Source organism: Trichomycterus rosablanca, chromosome 16 (assembly GCF_030014385.1).
Source record: "Trichomycterus rosablanca isolate fTriRos1 chromosome 16, fTriRos1.hap1, whole genome shotgun sequence".
Classification (NCBI taxonomy): domain Eukaryota; kingdom Metazoa; phylum Chordata; class Actinopteri; order Siluriformes; family Trichomycteridae; genus Trichomycterus; species Trichomycterus rosablanca.
In genome coordinates, this window is record NC_086003.1 from 27,511,114 (window position 1) to 27,522,272 (window position 11,159).

At 39.7% G+C, this 11,159-nt stretch overlaps 1 protein-coding gene across 1 annotated transcript; it reads left to right on the top strand.

Annotated features, from left to right (window-relative positions):
• Positions 1 to 415: 415 nt before the first annotated feature.
• On the top strand, positions 416 to 7,717 carry skp2 (S-phase kinase-associated protein 2, E3 ubiquitin protein ligase). Its single transcript, XM_063011980.1, has 10 exons — positions 416 to 429; positions 1,959 to 2,197; positions 2,665 to 2,779; positions 4,206 to 4,349; positions 5,059 to 5,193; positions 5,336 to 5,434; positions 5,527 to 5,654; positions 6,915 to 6,966; positions 7,071 to 7,178; positions 7,349 to 7,717. Exons 1-10 carry the CDS (start codon positions 416 to 418, stop codon positions 7,548 to 7,550), a joined length of 1,236 nt encoding a protein of 411 aa, XP_062868050.1. The 3' UTR covers positions 7,551 to 7,717.
• The last annotated feature ends 3,442 nt before the right edge of the window (positions 7,718 to 11,159 follow it).

Consider the following 11,159-nt stretch of genomic DNA (forward strand, 5'->3'; position numbering starts at 1 on the left):
TATTAAATGCACATTAAATATATTAAATGTCAAAGAAGTGTGTGTACCAATCACTCAGTCCGAGAAAACAGCAGTTATAGGAACCGCTCAAATCACAATACTAGAACGAAATACGCCTGATTTCAACTGTACTGTACTGTATTTATGTGCTCTTTTTTGGTGTAACACCGGCTGCTGTTACTCCCCGCCGGTAGGTGTTGCAATACACACTGTTGGAGATAAAAATTGTCCGCCAGCTATGTATAACGTCACTTCCGTTTACTCGGGTTCTAGCCAATAGCGTTGCTGTGAGGCAGGCGGTCTGTGTTCAGGTTTAAATGCTCCCGCTAACACATACAGAGCAAATAGTCTCAGCAGCAGCAGCACAATTCAGTTCAGATTAAATATAAAATAAATATCTGGAACTGGAAACAACATGCCAGCCGAGAGGTAATTATTACATATTTAAAAATAAGGAACATATTGTTGGATTAGTAATATAGGAGGTTTGCTTTATAATGAATTCAGGTGGTGGAGGAGGAGGAGGTGATGTTCTCATCATAAAGCTTATTGTTTAATGATCTACATAATCGACAACATTTAAAAACTTTTATACTATTTAATCCTACTAAAATAACTTATTCTGACCTTATCAGATAGTTTAGATGAGTTAATATACAGTGATCTGGTAGCTGATGTGTATTCTGCTCAGTTCCCTCCATGCTTCTCCCGCGCATGTACCACCTATCATACTAAAACCATATATATTACAATCATTTATCTTTAAATCTTTATATCAGTATAATCTACAGAATATATAGAATATTATCTTAATAAACAGGTAGTTCATTATATGATCAGATGTTTGTGTGTGCTATTGTTGAGATGGCGCGGTGATCAGACTGGGGTCACTTATGGCGGGCTGTGTGTGTAAACAGACTCATTTTCTTTCATTTATCATTTAAATTACACTAAATACAAATAAAGCCATTCACATTTGATGTATTTAACTATCAAATAATCGGATTTTATTGCACACTTATCGGATTTCATGTTACTCTTTCATGTTACTCATGTTACAACGTTTCATATCGCGATACTTAAGGCTTTAACCACGATACTCGATTTTCACCAACAAAATGATCACGATTATTTACTTTAAACTAAATATATACACAGTTAAACAGTTAAAAGAATGTATAAAACATTGAAGAAACATAGAAATAACCATATTAGATAGATAGATAGATAGATAGATAGATAGATAGATAGATAGATAGATAGATAGATAGATAGATTTCTTTTAGAACAGCTGTAGAAGGAAAACCTGTGTATAGCTATCAATATTATTGTTGTTATATTTAACAGATAAGGAGGAGGAATATATCAGTTCAATTCTTAATAGCCAGTGACTTTGGCTATATGCATACATGTACACATACTGCGGGGGCCAAAAGTCCGAGACCACAAGTGCAAATGCTTCTTTTCTGCATTGTTAAAATTAAATCATGTCATTATAATTTAAGAGAAAGGTTGAATCCTGAAAAATTACAAACATTTTAGTATTTCTTGTCATATTTATTACAACAATGGCTGCAAATGTATTTACTGAATGAGCTTCTGATGAGTAGATCAAATTAAAACAAAGGAAATTCACATAATGTATGACATTTATGAAAGTATGACTCTTGTAAACATCCTGCTTTTTAGTCTTTTGCCAGGTGATCAGAAGACTGATTACTTGCTTATTTCTTTTTAAGATGTTAATGTGGTTGTTTGACTGGTATGTGATCAAACTAGGGCAGTAGAGTGAATCATAATTTAATTGCACAGATTCAACTCTTTGTTAATGACCAAGTTTTGGGACTGAAACTGGCCTGAAATGCTGGCAGGGTTGTATTTTAAATAAAGTTCTTACCGTGTGTGTTGATTTATTTGTTAGCCAAGACTGACTCTTTCTAACTTCCTGTACTCCTCAGGGCTCTGCAGGAGCTGCCATGTCTGAATGAGAACCTGGAGGGCTCTCTGTTGAACGTGTCCCAGTCCAAAGGACGAAAAAGACCATGTGCCTTTAGGGTAGGACTAGGCACAGAGAACACTCCTAACGAGCTCATCCAGCACTGGTCTCCTCCCCAGAAACAGCCGCGTCCCAGCATCAAGGGCAAGGAGAACACTTTTGTCCTCGCCAGACGCTCCAGGCGGAGCAGAGAGTCAACAGGTCAGTTGGTAAACGATGTACATAACCAGGATTATCAGGTGCTGAGGTTCATCCTGTATATTAGCGCTGCTGTTATATGAATGTTGTACTGGCGATGCACAATATGGACAAAAAGAACATGCAAATGTACTGTTTTGCCATGATTATTAAACTAGTAAACTGTCATAGTTATGATCAAACCCAGGTTCCCAGTACTTTGCTGCTGTGTGCGATCCAGTCTAAAAAACCTTCTGCACCAACAAGCCGCCAAGGTCTGCACTAATTTCACTAAAATTCACCAGTAAAACTGCTATTAAAGCATACAGAGTTGGTTAAAGTGCTAATTTGCCTATTTGGGTTCTGTAGATATAGGTATTAAATAAAACAGTATTTGTTAAAACGTTTATCAAGTAACCCTAGTGTTCAGCTCCAGTCTGAGTAAGCTACAATGACATGAAAAATAAATGCTGCTTTGTGTTCAATTTTAGGTGGACTGTGCTGGGACACGCTTCCAGACGAGCTGCTGTTGGGGATTTTTTCTCGTCTCTCGTTGCGAGATCTGCTCAGGACGTCCCGCGTCTGTAAGCGCTGGCATCGGTTAGCGTAAGTTTGCCTTCGTCGAGAAATTTGTACCCTTAAACTCAACGTTCAGTTTGTTTTTTAAAAGTTTATTTATTTAATTTCAAATTAACAATGAACAGCCGCTTTGTTCAGCGCTCGGCTTGAGCGGTGCAGTAAAACGTCATCAAAGTGTGAATATGAGACGAATCTGCATTAGTGTGGAATAAGCGTCAGATCCAGTGTTACAGCTCCACATGTATCTGTGTTATCTGGATTTTCCTCCCTGTTTCACTTTTAAACTTGTGTTACAGCTCGAGCTTCTGAGGAATTGTAAGAATCAGCTTTTTATTTCATTGTTCTTATATTACATTTGTGTTATATTCAGTGTATAGGTGTTAAAAACAACCCCATTGTTTTATTAGTCTAAAATATATGCAGTTCCACGGGACCATGGAACGCATTAACAGGTTTCCCAAACATCCTTATGGAAAAAAATACCTTAAAACTCAATGCCAATCCCAGAACTAATTGACGTTGAGTTTCAAGGTACCACTGTACTGTATTATACTGTAATTTAATTTCATTTTTAATTGCTATTATTTATCTTATGCTATTATTTTGTATATATGCACAATTTTGCCTAGGACGTTAAAATTTGTACATTGTATTGTCTGTTCATTGTAGAGGGCTACAATGCTGATTCTGATTCTGAAACTTAAGCTTGTTTTTTCTTTTTTATTGCTTAATTTGGTAGTTGCAAAGTGCTTGAGTTACGCAGCAGTAAATTATGCTTTCCCGCTACTGATGGGATCAAGCAGTTCTACCGGCCGGTAAGCCGTGTACAGACAGCCAAGATTGGTTGTGTCTGGGGATGGTAAGGGGGTGTAGCCAAGGCCCCACGATGGACTGACTGGACTGGGGTGTGTTGCTGCATTCTGCCCCGTGATTCAGGGGAAATCAGACCCTCCACGATTATGACCAGGATGAATTGGGGTTAAAACATAAATCTCCTTTTGGGATTTTGTTTGGAAATGCTGTGGTGGAAAAACCCTTAATGAAATACCTCAGAGACTGGACTGTGAGTAGAAAAGAGTTTTAATCTTGTCTGCAGAGAAGGATCACACCGACAAAGTCTCACACACAGGCTCTGTGAATGCGATAACAATAATAATAATAAACATCCTTATATACTGTTGTCGGTGTTACAGTGGAAGATTTCTTAGCTAGAACATAGGAGCTGGTCTAAATCAGCTAGAACTGGGTTTTGGACGTCGTACAATGCAATTGACGCATTTCTTATCACGTACGCCATGTACACATGAAGTAACATTCTATTGTAGCAATATTCTTGGAATATTGTAATATGACTGGATCGAAATTTCTTTAAGCAGTAATTGATTATGTATTAATACTTTTTGTGTAAATTAACATTTTTTGCTTACAATGTGATTTTTGTTTGTTTTTGCAGGTTTGATGAGTCTCTGTGGCCGAGCACTGACCTGGTGGGTAAAGCTCAGTTAGATGCCGAGCTGAGTCAGGTGCTTACAGCCGGAGTCCTGAGGCTGCGCTGTCCACACACGTGCATCGGTCAGCAAGCTTTTAAAAATACAGAGTAAGTATAGCTGGGAATTTCAGCTGCTTTACAATGTTGCATCGAAATTTAGATTCAGTATGTGATACGGCTCTGTATGGGAACAGACTGGACACGTGTTGGAGGGGCCTGTGGTGATCCGGCTCTCTTTGAAATGGGGGGAGACATCAGGGACAGTAACAAATGTAAGAAGAGTACGCACTGTAAGAAGAATGTGCACTCTGTACATGCAAGTGTGGAAGCTGCACAAGCTCTGGCAACCTTTAACACGTGCAACAGGCTGGCATAGAAGGCTGCGGTGGTTAACGTAGCGGCCAATCACATAGTGCGCCGTTACCGTGCACAATCACCTCGAAGTCTTTGGATATAAGACTTACTGACCGGGGATAATAGGGTATATAAGTTAGTGAATGGAACAGTGGCTTGGTGGGGTAGCACTGTCGCCTCACAGCAAGACTTCCTGGGTTCGATCCCCAGGTCGAACGGTCCAGGTCCTTTCTGTGTGGTGTTTGCATGTTCTCCCCATCTGTGAGGGTTTCCTCCCACAGTCCAAAAACATGCAGTCAGGTTAATTCTAGATACTAAATTGTCCATGACTGTGTTTGACATTAAAACTTGTGAACTGATGAATCAGTGACTACCTGTTCTGTCATGAACGTACCCAAAATGTGTAAAACATGACGCTAAAATCCTAATAAGTAAATAAATAAATAAATTGTGTTTGTCGCAGACCTCTGCGTGTCCAGCATTTGGACGTGTCTAGCTGCACCGTACAGACATCAGTCCTGGATGACGTTCTGTCCCGCTGCAGACACCTCCAGAATCTCAGTCTGGAGGGGCTGGTTCTCTCTGATGAGATTCTCAAGTACGTATCCAATCAATGGAAAATATCTGCTGCTCAATTTCAATAAAGAATCTTTTTTTCCTTAGAGCTTGGTGGGTTCCTGGTAGATAAAGTTTATATTTTATAAAGCTTGATGCATAAATATCCTGTATCTGATTTGCAGATACTTGAGCCAGAACACAGATCTGGTCCGGCTGAACCTGTGTGGCTGTTCTGGGTTCTCTTCTGATTCACTGACCGAGATGCTCAAATCCTGCACCCAGTAAGACGAGATGATTTTAGTGATCATAAACTTATATTATGTGTTACTGATATTACACTGAACTCTGGTCTGTATTTCCTTCTCACTTTCAGACTTGAGGAACTGAACGTGTCGTGGTGTGATTTCAGCAGTCAGCACGTTCAGGCTTTCGCTAACAACGTTCCATCCAGCGTAACACGGCTCAATATCGGCGGCTACAGACAAAACCTGACGATGGAGGGTAAGCAGCTGTAGATTCAGCTCAGCATCGGGTCCCAACATCCCTAATAAAAGTGTTACAGGGATACATTAAGGGAAGGGAAAATGCTTCAGAAAGTATTGGGACACCACTTTTCATTGTTTAATTCAAATGTTTCGGCCACAACAGTTGCTAACAGGTGTAATAAATCAACTATATAAGGGAAATTATATGCTTCAAACTTTGCAGCAACAGTTTAGGGAAGGCCATTTCCTGTTCCAGCATGACTGTGCCCCTGTGTACAAAGTAAGCTCTATAAAGACATGAACTCTGACCTCAGCACCTCTGAACAGCTTTGCAATGAACTTGAATATCAACTGAGTCTTTCTTGTGCCCAGCCATACAAATGCTGTTTTGACTACAAATTCCCACAGACATACTTCAAACGCATGAGGACACTTAGCAGTACCATAGCAGGCACTTTTATCCAAAGCGACTTACAATACTATCTAAGCAATTGAGGTTTAAGGGCCTTGCTCAAGGGCCCAACAGTGGCAACCTGGCAGTGTTGGGGCTTGAACCAGTGACCTTTGGACTACTAGTCCAGTACCTTAACCAATAGGCTGGCGGCATGGTGGCTCAGTGGGTAGCACAGTCGCCTCACAGCAAGAAGGTCCTGGGTTCGATCCCCAGGTGGGGCGGTCCGGGTCCTTTCTGTGTGGAGTTTGCATGTTCTCCCCGTGCCTGCGTGGGTTTACTCCGGGTGCTCCGGTTTCCTCCCACAATCTAAAGACGTGCAAGTGAGGTGAACTGGAGATACTAAATTGTTCATGTCTGTGTTTGATATTAAACTTGTGTAATGAGTAACTACCGTTCCTGTTATGAATGTAACCAAAAGTGACGTTAAAATCCTAATAAACAAATAATAAACAAACCAATAGGCTACAACTGCCCTAGTAGTATATCACACTATCAAACTACCGCTGGGATCCAAGGTTTAAATCCCCAGCGGTGCTGTCGGCATGACGGGTTACGTCTGGTGGGGGTGGCCGATGTCCACGCTTGATTGGCGTCTTGTCTGGGGTTACTGCGGTCAGTGAATCCAAAAATCTAAAGACACCGCACTTATTGTGACCCCGACCTGAATAAACTGGTAACAAAACATGAAAATGAAATAGAAACTCTATGCATCAAGCTGCCAAGGGCAAACGTTTGCTCATAGACAAGAAACTAAAAGTCAGTGTTTTAATTTTAAAAGTTTGGAATTTTATGCTCATTTTTTTTTTTTTTTTTTTTCTGCAGACGTAAAGAACTTGGTGGAAAGATGTCCGGATCTCACACATTTAGATTTAAGGTAATGAATTGTTAATGTTAGAAGATTTGCAGGCATTGTGAGTGCACTCCAGGATGCTGATTATTAAAAATCTATCTTTTTTTTTTTTTTTTTTTTTACTGCAGTGATAGTGTGCTCGTCACGACGGACAGTTTCTCGGTCCTGCAGCAGCTCTCTTCACTACGGCATTTAGGTCTGAGTCGCTGCTACCAGATCCACCCCGCTGCCCTCATGTAAGCTATAACGGACGTGCATTAGCACAGAGTTTAAAAATCTGGTGTCTCAGGTTTGCTCTTTTAGATCTGCAATGAAGCTCATAGCTTTGAGGAAAAAACATGTTCTTATTATTTTTATATTTTTTCAAACTGCCCCTAATGATGTTATTGCCCTCGTTGTTTGACAGAGAGTTCGAGAAGTTTCCAACACTGCAGACGCTGGAGGTGTTCGGCCTGATACAGGACAGCCAACTGCCCACCCTGAGTAAGAGCCTGCCGCGCATACAGATCAACACCCTGCCGTTTTCCAGCGTGGCACGCCCCACCGTAGCTGGCTGTAAAGAGCGTACGCTGTGGGGGATGCACTGTCGACTGGTATATAAGCCCTGACCCTCAGAGCCGGGACGGTTAGGAGGGGAACGGAGGGGAATTTTAGGATGTTTTAAATAATGAACAGGTTGAAGTCACATGTTGCCTCTGAAGTTTTAAGTACCGCCAGCAAAATCAAAAAGCATGTTATGGTTGTTACTTTATGCCTGTAGAGTTTTTTTATGATACGCCTGGTAATCAATCACAGCACACTTTGTGTTGTCGTCGATTATATCCGTGGCTTTAGCTTCACTAAAATTTTGGTTTTAATGTGTTTATTTTAAAAAGTGGAAATATTAAACAAACCAAATTATTAAACTCCTCTAACAACACTTCAAAATAAAATCTCTGAGATTCGAGGTCGAGTCTCAGCTATGCTGTTGACCAGGCCCAGCACCCACATACAGGCGCAATTGGCTGTACCAGTATGGGAGGGGAAAACGTTGTAAATTAATCACCGCAGTACAATTGCGGCCTCTGCAGAGCTTATAGTGTCTGTTCATAAACCTTTCTCAGGTTTTCAGGTGCTCACAGCCTGATTCCAGTGGGAGGGAATGACTGAGAAATAGAAAATAAAATGAAGCCGTTTAATTTAAAGCATCGGCTTTACTGTGAATGATCTATAGTGTTTAAAGTGTTTAATAATGGTTTGTTTGTTTAACGTCTGTTTTTAGATACTAGTTCAGTGGGTTAAACATGGTTTATTACGTCACGATTTGCTCCCACCCAGATCTGTTCTGTATTTTATTTTGACTGAATTTGACTGTCATGTTTTTTTTAAACAATCTTTTATGTTCTTAAATCTCTATCAGCAGCTTATGTGCAATGACCACAGACACACATGTTACCGAGTTGTACTGAGAAAAAAATGAACCCACTTCATTTAAAATGAGCCTTTAATGGAAGTCAACCTAGGGCCGGTCACTCCTGGACTGCAGGTCTATCACATCTACACATTAATGCATGTGTGGGGGCTGCACGACTGGTTGAAGATTACTCACTGTCCATCAGCTCCACTTACCATATAGAAGCACTTTGTAGTTCTACAATTACTGAATGTAGTCCATCTGTTTCTCTGCATGCTTTTTTAGCCCCTTTCACCCTGTTCTTCAATGGTCAGGACCACCACAGAGCAGGTATTATTTAGGTGGTAGATCATTCTCAGCACTGCAGTGACACTGACATGGTGGTGGTGTGTTAGTGTGTGTTGTGCTGGTATGAGTGGATCAGACACAGCAGCGCTGCAGAAGGTTTTAAACACCGTGTCTAGACCTTCATCAGTGGTCACGGGGCGCTGTTGGCTGGATGTATTTGGTTGGTGGACTATTTTTAGTCCAGCAGTGGCAGTGAGGTGTTTAAAAACTTTAGCAGCGCTGCTGTGTCTGATCCACTCATACCAGCACAACACACACTAACACACCACCACCATGTCAGTGTCACTGCAGTGCTGAGAATCATCCACCACCTAAATAATACCTGCTCTGTGGGGGTCCTGACCATTGAAGAACAGCATGAAAGGGGGCTAACAAAGCATGAAGAGAAACAGATGGACTACAGTCAGTAATTGTAGAACTACAAAGTGCTTCTATATGGTAAGTGGAGCTGATAAAATGGACGGTGAGTGTAGAAACAAGGAGGTGGTTTTAATGTTATGGCTGATCGTGTGTATATTGATTTAATGTTTCTAAGTTTCTCAGTTTGTAATGAATAATGCGTCCAAATTTTCACCTAAGAATTATAATTGGAATATGATGCTGCAGTGATATTTTTAGTAATGATACAGGAACTGAACTGCAGTTCCAATGTTGCCAGTCCAGGGACAAACACTCCAAGAAATGCTTTTAAAATTTTATTATGATGAATCTGCTCCATAAATAGTCATTACAGACATGTCGGACGATAAGGGTTGGTAATTTTGTGTAATGTGTAATTATATGGTGATCGCCATCTTTAATAAGTGCTATTAGACAATAATGTAAGAATTGTGATAGCTCTAGTTGGTACACATTAAGCTGTTTCCATATTTAAGTCACCACAGTGAATCATTGTGGTTCTTATATCTTATTTAGCACGGCTTTATTTGTTTTAATCTGAATGCCTAGGCTGTTTGACCATCCCACAGACACAGCCAATCATGTCTGTGTAGACACCCAGCAGGCTAATAGCACCTCCGAGATCCGGATTTCGGAACCCTGTAGTGGGCTAGCATATTTTTACTAGTTCCACTATGAATATAATGTAAAAATAATATTTTGTCAAATGGATTAGTTCAATAGTCCAGCTTTACTGCCACGCCACCCCCAATATTCAGAATCAGATATGCTTAAAATGTCACCATCCCTTCAATACTAATGTAACATTTATAAATAAACATATTCCACTCACTAGCTTTGAGTAATGTTAGGATCTGTCAGTGTTCCTATCAGCTGTTCTTATGCATATCAACCACAACCTGAGTTGATTAGATTCACCCCAATTTTCAATTCATAACTACGGCCTTGGTCACTCATACTCTACAGATATCATAAATAGAGATTAGGATTAGATTGGAAAGAAACATTTCTGTAAGGATGTGCCAACATGCGTATATATTTATATACATATTGGATACTTCACTGATATCAGTACTGTTGGCGTGTCGGTAATATTAGAAACCGTTTTTTATGTTGTTCGTGCAGAGTAGTCAGAAGACCGTTGCTGTGATGCACTGTTTACTGGTGCTCTTTCTTTTACTTAGCTTAACTAAAATAAATAACGGTCTTTACAAGTCTACCTGAAAAGCCTCTGTTATCTGTACGTATAAAATGTGAGTAGATCAGAAAGTGCTTGATTGAATTATTTAAGCAGATTTTTGTTCAATAATGTTTAATAGTCTTTAATAAAGCAACCAGATCTGTTCTGACAATCATAAATCTGCCAAGTGTAGGAATTAATTTGGCTTCAAAACCAAGTACACGTTTTATAAAGAGCTTCATTGCAAAACATTAAGTGCTAGTGAATGAATCAGATTTTCTTGCCCCCAGTGTTGCTCATGGCACCATATTATTTATTACACCTGTGGCTGAAATTGTGACAAACACATAAATTCAATAATGAAAAACGGGTGTCCCAATACTTTTCTCCTTATAGGGTATGCATGCAGGGGAAAAGGAACATTTACTAACACTACTCGGCTAATAAGGTAGAACTAATTACAAGTGATGTGAAGCAGCCAAAACCTTCCAGACTGAAAACTAAACAAGTGTCTAGCTTTACTAGGAACAGTATGATTACTAACAGTACCTGTGGTTCAGATTTTTTTTTTTACATGTAATTATTCAGTATTGAAGTTCATCTGTTGAAACAAGATTGATGTTCATTGTTCAATCTGTGTTCAATCTGTATTTTTTGTATTCCAGTTTGTTGCTATTACTTGAGTTTTTTTTTTTAATGGTTTATTGTTGGTGCTAGTTTTAACTATTCCAAAAATTCTCAGCCCCCTTTTTTGTTGGAAAAGACCAAAATGTGTAAATCAGTGTTGGAACTTGTATTGGTGTATTTGTAACCAAAATGTAAAATCTTGAAATCAGTCGGTTTGAGCCACTGATCCGTTATAAAGAAACTTGAATGACTTTCTTCTCTTATAAGAAT

What these genes read in the sequence shown, in the direction of transcription:
- skp2 (XM_063011980.1), top strand. An exon ending in GCGGAGCAGAGAGTCAACAG is followed by an intron (nt 2,198 to 2,664) that starts GTCAGTTGGTAA and finishes GTTCAATTTTAG; the next exon opens with GTGGACTGTGCTGGGACACG. An exon ending in CTCTCTGATGAGATTCTCAA is followed by an intron (nt 5,194 to 5,335) that starts GTACGTATCCAA and finishes TCTGATTTGCAG; the next exon opens with ATACTTGAGCCAGAACACAG.